The sequence below is a fragment of the Eleutherodactylus coqui genome, chromosome 1, assembly GCF_035609145.1.
Source record: "Eleutherodactylus coqui strain aEleCoq1 chromosome 1, aEleCoq1.hap1, whole genome shotgun sequence".
In the NCBI taxonomy this organism is placed as follows: domain Eukaryota; kingdom Metazoa; phylum Chordata; class Amphibia; order Anura; family Eleutherodactylidae; genus Eleutherodactylus; species Eleutherodactylus coqui.
The window spans coordinates 433294683-433309201 of record NC_089837.1 but is presented as its reverse complement, the minus strand read 5'-3'; the positions used below and the strand labels follow the sequence as shown (position 1 = coordinate 433309201).

The window sequence follows — 14519 nt, the reverse complement described above, 5'->3', positions numbered from 1 at the left end:
TATCTAAAAGGGCCTTTACCGAGGAGACACGTAGGTCAGCCTAGGAGCTGCATTCATTTTGTCGACTAGCTGCATACAAAATTGTAAACTAGCTGACAAATGGGGGCCCAAATGCTGAGAGCCACGCCAATCACAGGAACAGGGATCTCGAAGGTCTACAAATGAATCGAGAGGCGGATGGGCATGCTTGCTGCCACTCCATTCATTTCAATGGCACTGCAGGAGACAGTGTTCAAATGTTCCACTATCTTTGCCAGTCCTGTTGAAATGAATGTAGCAGCGGTGCACCTTGCACAACCACCATCGCTCCAGTCATTTTGGAACTTTTTGAACAAACCCTTCCCACTGCTCTCATGATCAGTAGAGGTCCCATTGGTCAGACCTGCAATACATTAGCTATGGAGCTAGGACATCTGGCTATACAACGCCCCACCATTGTATCCTATGAGACCTGGGACAACTGCAGATTAAAAACAAAACAGTTGATTCCTCTGTGAAACAATGCTGTGAGAACCTTATTCCCACGCAGTGATTGCTATGAAGCACTATCATTGTGTTTGCCCCACTGACATTTAATGGGAAGAACAGTAAACTGAGCTTATACATAGGAGATGGTTCACATTTTTGTGTCCACTCAATCAGTTTTTGACATTTTTTTTCATTATTGATCTTTCTGCCTATTTACACAGGGAAATTATTATAATAAAACAGGCAATAATTCAGATTTGGAACGCAACAGCTTTCATATCAATACTGGTAAACTTCTCTAAGCATTAATGTGCTCTTCATGATAAAAAGTAGCTCATCGATCCGGCTGTTATATACTGCATTGATCAAACCCTCATCAAACACAGAGGTCTGACTCTAGGGGCTCCGGATCCTCTGAGGCTGTGTGCACATACTAACACTGGTGGAGTAGACTCCACGGCACGGACGTTAGTCCGTTACATATAGCTGGAAGATGCTTCCACCTCAAATGTTTCTCCACTTGTTCCTTAGATTTTCTTGCCATTTTTCCATTAGAACAAGAGTAATAATTTTATATATTTTCTAACATTCGCATGTAACTTACATTAAAACAATATGAGGGTGCTTAAGTTTTTTTTAGTTTGGAGGTTTCTTCAGAACAACCCTCATCTATGTCCAATTTCTGCATATGGGTGTGCCCTTTTGGGATATCCTACTATTAGCAAATCCAGAAGAGCTATTGCAAAATCCTTGCTTTTGAGAAAGATCTTATATATTACATATATGCCCAATTTCCTCAGACAGATATTTGCTGCGGCCCGCCGTGAATTCCACAGCAATGTTCGTCTATAGACATGCTATGTTAAAGGTTTCTTCCCTACCCACGAGCGGAAATCAACTGCAATTTTCTGCTTGCATGGGGAAAATCGTAGCATGCTCTATTTGGTGCAAGAAAACGAAGGACTTCCATTGCAGTCAGTGGAAGCGGTACGATCCGTGGCAATTCTAAAATGTCAATTTTGAAATTGCCATAGATCCGCGTCATCGCCGGCACGTCATGCTCTGCACTGCACGTTCGCTCCAGGCAAGACACTTGTGGCGGACCCGGACAGGTAAATGTGTGTTTATGGCTGGGTACCGGGTCCGATTCCACTGCGAGATTTCGCAGTGGGAATTCAACCCAGCTGTGGTCAATCGCGATCAGTGGTATTCCGCACACACTGAAAGAATAGAACATTCGCATGTCCGCTCAGATGAGCGGAATGTAATTTCCGTGAGCAGATTTTAAATCACAGCATGTTCTATTTTTCTACGGAATTCACACGGACGGCTTCCACTGAAGTCAATGGAAGCCATCAGATCCACAACCCATTAGTAATCGACAATACCTAGCGACTGCACTGGAAAAACAAATATTTAAAAAAAAACTGTACTGTGCATGACCGATGTTGAGCATCCATGGTCATCCGCAATACAGAAAAGCGAAGGTACGCAGGGTCGCTGGCCGTGGTCAGCCCCGTCCATGTGAGACTGGCCTTAGATGTGAACACAGGTAGCATCCAACAGCTAGGATGATTAATCTACAGGTTTTTAGCAGCTGGAATTGGGATGACCAGCAAATCAACTAAGAAAGAGGGAATAAATGTGCAACCCTTTAGTGACCCAATACAGCACTTGGTGCTGGGCTTTAATCCCACACCATAGTAAATATACAGAGTTCGTTTAGGCCTCATGTCCACGGGGAAAATCAGATCCGCTGCAGATTCTACATGTAGAATCTGCAGCGGGTCCCTCCTGCCCCGCGGACATGAGCGCTGAAAATAGCAATTTAAAAGCATTTACCTTTCCGTAGCGGACGGCGAAGATCAGCTGTTCCTCACGGCCGGATCTTCATTTTCGGCCGGCGGATGAATTCCTGACGCCGGCGGCACATCGCCGGCACGTCGTCGACGTGCCGCGCGCATGCGCCGGGCACATCCGCCGAGCCGAAGCAAGGGAGATGCAGCCGTGAGGAAGAGCAGAGCTTCGCGGCCCGCTGCGGGTGAGTAAATGCTTTAAATTCCTATTTTAGGTCTCCCGTGGATCCGGACGGCTTCCATAGGCTTCAATAGAAGCCCGCGGGAGCCGTCCCCGCGGGAGACCTGCATGAAAATGGAGCATGGTCCAGATTTTTTCATGCTCCATTTTTTTTTAAATCACTTTTATTGACGATCCGCGGGTATTTATCTACCCGCGGGTGGTCAATGCATCCCTATGGGGTGCGGATCCACGCGCGGGAGATCCGCTGCGGATTTTAAATGTCATTTTGCCCGTGGACATGAGCCCTTAAAGTTCCTGACAGCCGAACACCTGCTGTAACAGCCCGAAACGGAGAAACACCTATTCCGGTCCGTTCAACTCCTATGTGCGATCAAAAGTGATTGTGGCGTGGAAGCAGGTGACGGGGGAGCGGCTCTCATGGTAACCTATGATTGCATCGTGGGAGCGGCCAATGGCATGATAGAGGTAGACCCAACCCACTATGTTACTATCTAGATATCTCAGTAGCATTAAATGGCCAGGAACAGAAGTAACTCTGGTCTCGGCGCTTACAGCAGGATGTCGCGTGTAGATCACCCACTGCGGATGGCACTGCTACTGCTCCTGTACTTACATTATGCACTGAACATCTGAACATCGCTGTATGCCCAATTACGGGAACACAATGCAAAAATGGATGTACAGTTACATCCATTTGAGGGAAAGGGCTAGAATATTACCCATCAACAAAAACACAATTTCTCATTAAGACAGGGAGTTGCTGCATCTCAGCTTTGTGTTCTTCAGATCGTGAGGCTGTTAAAGCTTCAGGCCAAGAACAATAAATTTGATTTTAAGAAGCAGAAAAGAGCTGGAGATAAACTGCTCCCTAGCCCCACCGCCTGCCACTAATATGCTTTCCACAAGAGCTTATAAATGACCTTTAGTTTTATAGGACTTGGAAGATACTCTGCAAAAGGCATTAATAACGGCTCTTGGTCTGCTGGACTCTCACTGGCAATAATCACAACTGAAGGGGAGAGATATAGTGCAAGAAAATAGGATTGTACCTGAAATAAAGATTGGCTCTTCAACTCACGCCAGCCCTGAGATGATCGTAAACTCCCACAGTTTATCCTACAGCCTTCCACATTGTTCCAAATCATTACTGAAGAGGAGTTGATGCATGAGAGAGCTGTCTGTTCTACATAATCAGTACAATACATATTTGCAGCAATAGAAAGTCATTTGTTATAGCATTTGAAAAGGGAAACGTAAGATCATCTTACATAGCAAGATAGATTGGTACAAGCATGCAACTTAGTAATAGATGATAAAATGTCTGTTGTCGGAAACCCATATTAAAGCACACCTCAAGGGATCCACTTAAAGTGGCCCTCTGGGTCCGGAACTGGAGGGCAGTTATATTACCTGCCATTGGCTTTCTGAGCGGTTGTGCCTCAGATCCACTGGGTTGTTCAAGATGGCTGACTTAATCTTCTGATCTAAACCACACAGTGCATTGGTAGCATTAGACTCCTATGCACTTATACCTGCTCTCTGCTTACACAAAAAGTACTGGCCAATTAGAGAGCCGCACAAAATGTGCATTAGGTAGTTAGAAAATTGGGGAGGCCATCTCCAGCAACTTAAAACGGAGCTAGGAACACAACGGTACAGAAGACCAACAGCAGGTGATATAACCCACTTCCCTCAGGACCAGAGGGTTACTTTCATACCCTTTTAGTATATGCAACCTCAGTGCGTAAATTCAAGTTCCTAGAATTTGGTAGCTTCATTTACTTGCAGACAGGATGTCCAATCCATTTCAATGTGGGGCAGAGTAGGAGTAGACAAATACTGCAGCCCTTTACTTCCTCCCTGCTGACATCAGTTGTAGGAAAAGATACACACAGAGTAACTAGAATACAAGCTGTGTGTCTGGCTAAAATAGATTATTACGGCAGAATGGACACGGAGACCATCTTCAGTGAGAAAGGGGGGTGACCACAGGAGTGTGCTAACAGAGGAGAAGGGAGGGGGAAAAAGAGGCAAGTATGTGGGCTAACAGACTTGTAAACCTAGTGACCGGGCTGCAGCTCCACAGTATCTCCAACATGTCAGACAGTGAATGAGTTAGTGAATTAGGAGGACATAGCACCAATATCTGAACTTTAATGGGTAAAGCTTCACTGTACACGAGGATCTAAAGCACTCGGTAAAGCTGTGGATGTGGACACTGAACGTCACAATTTCAGCAAATACAAAGTTGGTTCATAAAAAAAAAAAGGCCATGACTGGGAGCTTCCGAAGCCAGAGCTGCAGTAACCTAACGATGGCTAAACTGGCTTCAATATAAAAAGGGGATGTCAAAGAGGAGACAGCTGCTTTAAAAATGAAACATCTATGAATAAACCGTCACAGAACTAATACAACCTAATGCTTCCTATTCCATCTACAAATACACTTACCTACATATTTTCAAATTGGGTATTTTTTTACACTTTTATCTAGAAGCATAAAGATAGATGCGCCTAACATTGCACATCACACCTGTACATTCGTCTAAGTACTATCAAAGATGCTACAGTCATGTCATGTTTGCAGAAAACTCTGAAGGCTTCATGAGAAAAGAAAATTCGTTTGATTTCTATCACATGGAATAGACTATTACACACAGTTACATATCACTTTCACAGTGCAGACCTCTGACAAGCAAGCTGTATTGTGCTTTTATACATACATGACACATGCTGTATTATGGCGTAGCTGCAGTTTGGTGTGAGCAGGGAAGCAAAGAACGCAACAACAAAGTGACAAATTAAACGGCATTCGTCCGTAAACTACAAAACCTAAAAATCTACAAAACGCAACAGCAAATGGAAAGATCTGCTAATATCTATAAATATATGTGTTTCTGGGAGTTCAGAAATGGAGATATACGAGATAAAGTACTGATCACGGGGTCAAGGACTAGAATAAGTCAGTAAGCCCACTGAAGAAAACTCTTCCCCATAGTATAATGCCATTACAATTCCAGAATCATGCAGTGAAGTATTTTATGGTCACTGCACTTTGGCTGTCATAGAAGTACAAGTTGTCTCAATGTGAAAACAAGCAAAAGAGCACATCACTATCGAAAATGACGTTTTGGTGCAGAAAAATTCCTTTAAAATTGCTGGCCTCAGGGGTCTCCCTTCCTTTTAATTTGCTGTCCAATGACTGTTGTCAAATGAAATCCATTTCCAGTAACAGACCCCAAGATGGAGCACAAATCTTGGAGGAGGGTGATGACTCATGCTGCCCATAGAGGTCTATGGAGAGCAGAGGAGGGGGGAGCGGAAGACTCATACAGATATGGCTGCTGGAGCTAAGGGTTAACAGATTTACAACTACTGAATCACATCTATACTGCTCAGTACTCCAAAGCCCTCCATATTATTATTCCTTTGTGTGTGCGCTACAGTAAATTATGAAGCAAAACCTGCATTTTCCCTATATACAGTGTGTAGAAGACAACACAGCAGCTAGTCTACTTCCACCAACTCAAAAAAAGGGTTAAGATTAGTGATACAGCCCGGAGAGGGGAAAACTTGTGATAAATGCAAGTCATATAATAGCCAAATAGAGTCATTCCTCATGCATAGACATGCTAGCTTACTCTGAAGTCATCTGAAAGTGCAAGTACACTGTAAAGCTTAATCCAACAAGGGCCTTTTCGGGGACTAATTGAGGAAAGTACTAAAAGGAGGGGGAAAAGGCTGCGATGGTCAGCGAGACTGCAGCTGCAGAACTAAACAGCCACCCCGCTGAATTTACAACAGGACAGGTCCTCTTAAGTTTGAATGTTCATACCTATTTTTGCAAACCGGTGCCAGTCGTCATGTCAGCTGCAGACTACACGTCTACCATTATACTACACAGCTGCATGCGGATGACAGATTGCCTGCATTTTCCCTATTAAATTACCATTAGTTATCATTTCTAGATTGCTCAGTTTGGTCCTGGGATGTTGATGGTTACTTCAATTTGTTCACTAATAGGAAAATATATTTCACATGTTATTAAACAGAGATGACATTTCTGGTTCATTTCATCAGGGATAACACTCTTGTATCACAGTTTTATTAATATCTACAACACTTCTGAAATGACAAGCCGGTGCCATGTGTACCGGGAAGACATAAGAAGTAATTACATCCACTTACATCGTGCAGGGAACATTAATACCACAGTATAACCAAAAACACTAAAGGGGATTTAGTAAAACTGTTGTTTCACAGCTTAATCTTAAATTCAAGTATGTTGGAGGAAGATGAGGCAAATTTATTAGGAGACCCATATCTGTTAATAAATTGGGGGCATCTTTGTCTATCCGCATATGGGAAATTCACATCTGCACTTGCTGTGAGCAGTCGATCTGTGCTATACTTCATGGCATAAATTATAGGAGATCTGCCACCCTGCGGGCTGCCACATGCCTTGCTTTACCACACGTTCACTTTCTGAAAGGTCCCGGGAGAAGTGGAGAACCAAAAAAGTCCAAAAATTATGAGCAAATATATTGTGCACCAAACTTTGTGACTTTCACACTGGCGATAGCGATATCGCCGCGAGAAAATCACGGCAAAATTGCAGTTTTTTTTTCCATTTGATTTTAGAGAGTCAGCGATGCTTTTTCCTGGGAAAAATTGTGCATCGCATTGCTGCCACAGCGATGTTATTGCGCAAAGGACAATAGGTGTTTCTAATGTTAAAAATCCATCAAGCGAAAATCACAAGTTCGTGCCTTGCGATAAAACAGAGGCTCCATAGGAAAGCATGGACGATATAGAAGCAAAGCGTAGAAAGATAGGAGATGCTGCGATTTCCAAATCTCTCAACATCGCAGGAGTGAAAACATCACAGATGTGAACAAAACCATTGAAAAGCATGGGCTTCATACTTCTGCGTTTTCACTCGTTATCGTGCGATTTTATCGCCTTTAGGCCTCATGTCCACAGGTGGATCAGATTTCTGCAGCAGGAGACCTGCGGAAACCATTCACGGGAAATCATGGATGTAACCGTTTTTCCGTGCGAATGTACGCGGATGCACTGTGGATCATCTGTGTGGAAAAAAAATTGCAATCCCACCTCCCAGCCTTTTCCCGAACCCCCTAATTGATTTAAACCTTCAAATCCACAGTGCATTCGCTATTGTATTTGCGGATGCACTGCGGATCATCCGCACCCATTGACTTCTATTGAGCCCGTCCGCACAGAATCCGCACTGAATGGAGCATGGTCCGCAAATCAAATCTGCATGCCTAAATTCAGTTGCGGATGCCAATGCTTCCCCATGGGCACTTTGAATTGTGGATCTTCCATGCAGGTAACTTGTATGCAAATCCGCTCGTGGACATGGACTCTTAAGGCCCAATTTACACCAAATGATTATCATCTGAATGAGCGAATAAGGTCCGCTTGGGCAGTCGGTTCATACAGATAGATACATCGTTGGCGCGTTCAAATGAGAAAACGTTAATTCGCTCACATTTACTGTATAAATGAATGAAATCGACTGAACAGGCACTGGTTACACTGAACGATTAATGAACGAGCCAACAGTGATTTTTACGTCTACATAAAATGGACAAACAAAACTGAATGATTATCATTCGTTGTTCGGTCGTTGGTGTGCGTTTAGACGGAACGATTGTTGTTCACTTTCGTTTGAACGACCGTTCCGTCTAAAAGGGACTATACACCAGAAAACTGGTGACTTGATACCACCTCCCCACCCCCCTTCCCTAAAGGGGTTGCCCAGTTTTACACAATTAATGCCTTATCCTTGGAATAGGCCATCCATAGAAGATTGCCAAAGGTTTGCCACTGGGGACCCTCCACCCCAACTGACCAGCTCACAGGGGGGCTCTCATGCACTCAACTGACTTCTGTAGGAAGCAGACTGCTCCGTTTCCACTGCAGTAGCCAGTTAGGTATTATAGGCAGAAATCCCAATCACTTCAGTGCATACAGAGCGGTCTGCTTCCTACAGAAATCACCTCAGTGCTCAAAGCTCGCTGGGCTTGGTCAACAGCTGAATGGCAGGGGTCTTGGGTGCAGGACCCCCGCTGATCTACTATTGATGACCTATCCTGCATACAGGTGATCAATAGCTTACAACTAGACAACCCTTTTAAGAGTCTGTTCAAACTTGACTTGCAATGGCACCTGTAGGGTTCCCTTGTGGGTTCTGTTCTGTCTGGACCGAGTGTGAGCACAGCCATATACTGCATATTTACATATAAGGAAGGATATACAGTGACTGCAGACTAGTGCAGTATATTTCCATCTGTAGTTCGCAGCCTAAAAGATCATAAGCTGCCATAAAGTCAACTATGGTAACGTTTGAAAAACATAAATCCCACAGAGATTTAGCAATTTTACAAACAGATTAGTCATACCCTTTACTGCAGTGACCCCTAATTAGCCCATGCTCTCCTGTGACAATATTGTTCTTAAGGCCCCTTTAAACGCAAAAATAAACTTTCAAAGGACTGAGAGATTGAAAGATTTAGCTATCTAATTGCATAAAGTGTTAATAGCCATTAACACCTTATCATCTTCATTTGCATGTAAAAGGGACGCCACAAGTTGTTTGCAGAGTCCAGGGTGTGTTTAAACACACTCCCAGCTGTGCAAACAGCTGCTTTGTGCTCCTCATGCTGTTGGCAGATTGCATTGTTCTCTCCTGGCTAGTGTAAACACGTCAGAGAGAACAGCGTGAGGTCTATTGAGAGATAAATGTATTTGCTTTATCTCTCAGTGGCTGAACAATGGATTTTAAGTTAACCCAAAAATCATCGTTCAAACGAAAAGTGTCCAATTACTGCGTTTACATGTAACGATTATCGCTAATTTTTAGCCGTTTGAACGAATTTTGAGCGATAATCGTTGCGTGTAAAATAGCCTTTATGGGCAACAGGTCGTTAGGTTGAACAATGGGTGGCAATTAGAGATGAGCGAGCATTGTCCCTAGCGAGTACCTGCCCGCTCGGAAGAAAAGGTTTTGGTGCCGGGGAGCGGCGGGGGAGAGCAGGAGGGAACGGAGGGGAGATCTCTCTCCCCCTCTTTCCCCCCCCCCCCCCCCTCCCGCTCACTACCGCAACTCACCGCTCACCCGTGCCGGCACCCGAACCTTTTCTTCCAAGCGGGCAGGTACTCGCTAAGGACAATGCTCGCTCGAGTAATTGTCCTTAGCGAGTATGCTCGCTCATCTCTAGTGGCAATGAAGTCTGGTAAGAGGTTAGGAAATTCACATTAAAAATAACCTTAAATGAGGTTGTGCCAGGAATACAACCCCTTTGTATATGCAATATAGGGGCAAATGAATGTCAGAGTGGGGTCCTCTGTTTCGAATACTCCTCTATGACCCAGAACAGAGAAGAGCGGCTTAGTAAGAGCAACACCTGTTCTGAGGGACCTCATTGTATCATTACAGGATGACCACTCTTGGTAATGGCTATCCTGTTACACTACATTTCACCTACAGCAGCCTCTGCAGGGGTAATAGGTATCTGATCTCAGTTTCCCCCACCAAAATAAACTCGTGCCAATAAAGGGCCCTCAGGGCAAACAACTACTCCCTGCATACTGAGAGAGGCTGTGCATCATGGCACAATCCCTTTTAAAGGTCAGAGGAAGACCGTCATGCCTAAATCTTGTGAGCCTGTATGGAGACGTCGCGGCTTTATTACTTAGTGTAGATGCACATATTTTCAATGGTAAACTTTGTTGTTTTTCACTAAAGACCAAATCTAATTCTAGATACGTGATTATAGGAGATCTAAGTGAAAATAGAGACAAACAAATTGGAAATAAATTACTTTTTCAGAAATGAGTCCTGAAACCCTGCTAGTAAGCCTCCCCCCTTCCATAATCTTAGGATGGAGGTCCACCTTCAGACGGCCAGGGTCTGACTGCGCGACTGTAGCAGACTATTAAGCAGATTTAGAGAAGGAACAAACAAACATAATAATTAACCTGAATGGCGAGAGGCACGTATTACACACCCCAGCAAACCATGAACACAGAGTCAGAAGACGATCACAGTCTCACTACTAACTAATGTTCTGCTATGTAGGGTAGAAGATGAGGGAGGCTCTGGTGTGAGTCTTTTTATATATGAGGTCAGAACAACATTTTTTAGTTCTGACAATTTTTTCACTAATGTATTGCAATTAGTAAATTGCCATTAGTAATATGGGGGAAGTTGTACTCTTTAAGGTGCATTCTAGTCATAGGTCACTAATAGTTGATCGGCTGGGGTGCACTGTGGCCCCCAACACATAGGAGAACGGATTGGAAGCAGATAACCCCAGCCCCTCTGCAGTGGCCGACGCTGGTTATTGCAGGAACAGCTCACATTAAATCAATGACAGCTACAATTACCAGTGCTGGCTAATGCACAGAGGTCGGAGCGATCAGTGTTATGGCGATGACAGCGGGCGCCCGATCAGCTAGGGCCCTGATTGGTGGACCCCTGTCGTTCATCTATTGATGGCCTATCCTGAGGATAGGTCATCAATAGTATTCGCCAGGAAACCCCTCTTAAAGGAAATGCATCGTCTATATATTTATTGCACTACTTAAAACCATACAGTGAAACAAATTCCATCTTGCTAATCTGTTTTTAAATACGGATAGTACATTTTTGTATTCTGTTTTCTGTACATGACAATGGGCGCATCCATCTTGCCTGAGTAGCTAGAGACATGCGCCACAGCAGTCTCATGGGTCAGTCACACAATAGACAGAAACTGATGTATTGACTTCTATGGGACAACGTTGTGGGCATGCTCTGTTACTCTTGCAGGGAGGGGGTGCAGGTGAGCTGTGAAATATCACCTACCATGAACAGTGGATCCTATATTATCTATACATAAGTGTCACCTTTTTATTGTAATCTTACCTGTGATAATAGGATGACTGCTGACAAGTTTTCCCTACAGAACAGGGAGTGCCTGACAATTGAGACCTAGTGGTCAGTGAGAAAACTGCAGGATTCTAGTTTAGTTGCATTTTGGTTTTTTTTAAATATAGTGACATTGAAAATAAAAATCAAAATGCATTCAAATTTTTAAAAAATAGTCTAAAAACAAACATCTGATTATTACAAATAAGTCATTTTCTGACACATTCCTTTTGAGACTGCAAATACCTGTAGAATTCCGCACAGTCTATATGAATGGATTGAGCAAAATAGCTGGTGACATCTTAGCACTTGCCCAACACTACATTCAAAGCAGAGAGCAAGAATACTAAAGTTTAGCCTTTTTTTGTTTTATTTCTATATTTTGGCCCACGAACTCACTTATTGTACACAATCATTAGCCAGCGCTGGCTTTGCCAGTGTCTTCCAGGTAGATGGGCTGGGTGGAAGCACGTGACCACTATGGCCAAACAGATGCCACAGTGTCACGTCCCCAAACATCTGGCATCATGGCGGCCAGGATATGAGTGCTGATGCCAGGGGGGCTGACTGCAATGCTGTGGCCTCTCTCTGATTTGCCACAGCGTTCTGTCTACCCAGAAGTCACCGCCGATGCCAGCGCTGGCTGTCAGCTACGTCTCAGGGCCCCAGGAGAAGCGAGTAGGCTTTGTTTGTTGTTTTACACAGGGCCCAGCTGGGAACAGGGTATTGATTTAATGATAAAACCCCTTTAAGAGTAAGCACAGAACATCTTCAAAGAAGAATGGTACCACATAGTTAATATTCTATGTCTCTTTTCCCTCGTCTTATGGGTCTGTGTTCTCGGAGACCTGTGACAGCATCCCAGGAGAATCCTAAATTATAATGTCCTGAAACAACAAGTTCTGACAGTCCTCTCCAGATGGCTGCGGCAGATGTCCAATGGGCTCCTGGCAGTGTTGGTTTTAGAAAGTGGGAAGAGGGATTTAACATTAAATATTCACTTGAAGTGGACAGCTGTGATGCAGCCAAGAGATTATTATCTGCAAATGTTCTTAAAAGTTTTCTGAACAATTGCTTGTGGAGATAAATATTCAAGGCAGAAGTGTACCTGCTACTGTCTTCTCCAGAGTCGTCGTCCTGGTCGTTTTCATCATCATCATCTCCTCTGTACTTATCAGGATCAGGGAGGGCACTGAGGTCCACTTCATCCCCACTGTCATCCTGGGCCAGGTAAGCAACACCTTCCTCCTCATCCTACAAAAGAACAGATTCCAAATGATAGACGCTCATAAACTTTACATGTTCTCCACAAACTTCTTGAGAACTTCCCCCACTGATGTGAAGCTCCATCTTGGAGACATCAACTATTGGATAAATAGTTTAGGATATGAAACTGAACTCGTGTGAAATTTCTCATAATCTGCAGTTTATCATTGAAATGGTTCTTTGGCTAAAGGAGATTATTCTGATTCTACCACTGAAATTGGAAACTGCTACTGTATACCACTCATCACTTTTTACCTACAGAAAATAAATGTATTATTCCAGGCTTATTCCTACAAATAGTATGCAAGTGATTATAAAAATTACCCTTCTGTAGGCTCTGTCTTCAAATTTTGATTTTCAAGCACCTATGGGTAGCAGTAGGGAGACCGTTTTCTTCCTTCTGGAGTTTACCAAATTATAAAGCTATGGCCTATCCACAGGATAAGGGATAATTTTATGCTCGAGGCAGGTCTGACTGCTGGGACCCCCACTGATCCCAAGAACGGGGATCCGATCTGTCCTCGAGTGCATGCGAACTGCTCCTCCATAGACAGTACCGGAGATTGATAAAGCACTTAAACTCAATCTCTGGTGCGGTCATTGAAGTCAATAGAGCCAAGGTGCGACCTCCATTCCATTTTCTCAGGGACCAACTGGACCCCCATTCTCAGGATTGGTTAGGGTTGTAGTAGTTGGATCCCTGCCGATCATAAAATGATCCCTTATCCTGTGTATAGAGGATTATTTTATAACTTGGCCAAACCCCTTTAAGACTCCCTACTATATGGATCTTTCCAAGGAGAATCAGTACTATTACTGATGAAAAAAAACACTAAAAAACAAAGTGCATATGAGGATATTCTCTTTAATCTTGTAGATATTTCATGCATATCAGTATTTATTCCTGGCATTTTAGTAACTTCACAGGTCATTAAGCCGTCACTTCTCAGTCAATAACCACCATGTCTGAGCGGCACTTGTATCAAGGCTATTCGACCATTACAAGTTCTCTGACCCTTATGAGCTGCTTTCCTCTCGGCAGACATTAAGATGGTATCAGAAGAAACTAATCCGAGTGATACATTTTCTTATGCTCTGTAAACATTGTCAACGAAAACTATTGCTGTTTTACATGTACAGTAAATGTAACTTATACATAAAGACGAGCCCTGCACAGATGGAGCAATGCTGTATAGTATAAACTCTTCTTTGGGTTCGTTTAGACGAGATGGTTTAGTGTTTGAATGAGCTAACGATGTCGGAGTTCGCTCAGGCAACCTGTTTATACAATCAGATGCCAACGAGAAAAGGTTCATTCATTCACATTCGCTGTATAAGTGAATGCGAATGACTGAACGAGCGCTATATAAACTGAATGATAAGTGAAGGAGCCAACGATTATTTTTATCTCTGCATAAAATGGACAAGTGAAAAGTGAATAATTATCATTCGTCATTCGGTTGTTGACTGCGTCTAGACTGAACGATTATTCTTCACTTTTTCCCGTTTGAATGATAATCGTTCCGCCAAAAAGGGCCCTTAAAGTTTTTGGTTAGCATAAAACTGTACCAAAACTTTACCTTGCGCACCTCTACTTGGCTGTATGGGCCGTGACATTGAGCTTTCTGCAGACAAACCCATGTATATGCCTATTAGTGCATGTAGATGTGAGACAAGAACCCCAAAACAACTGTAGGCACATGGATAGTCTGGTTTGGTTTACATCTCTAGTCATGTTTCACAGCCTGTTAAAAAGATGAATGTTGACTCCTATCTTCCCATATGCAGTGTTGTGGAGAATTGTTCCA

At 43.4% G+C, this 14519-nt stretch overlaps 1 protein-coding gene across 1 annotated transcript in view; it reads right to left on the bottom strand.

The window, feature by feature from the left end:
* The window catches only part of DDX10 (DEAD-box helicase 10), a 219381-nt gene that overhangs the window by 19446 nt on the left and 185416 nt on the right, over window positions 1–14519 (bottom strand). Inside the window, exon 17 of the mRNA XM_066582115.1 lies at window positions 12554–12699. Coding sequence (XP_066438212.1) covers window positions 12554–12699 — 146 coding nt within the window. The remainder of the gene's footprint in view (window positions 1–12553; window positions 12700–14519) is intronic.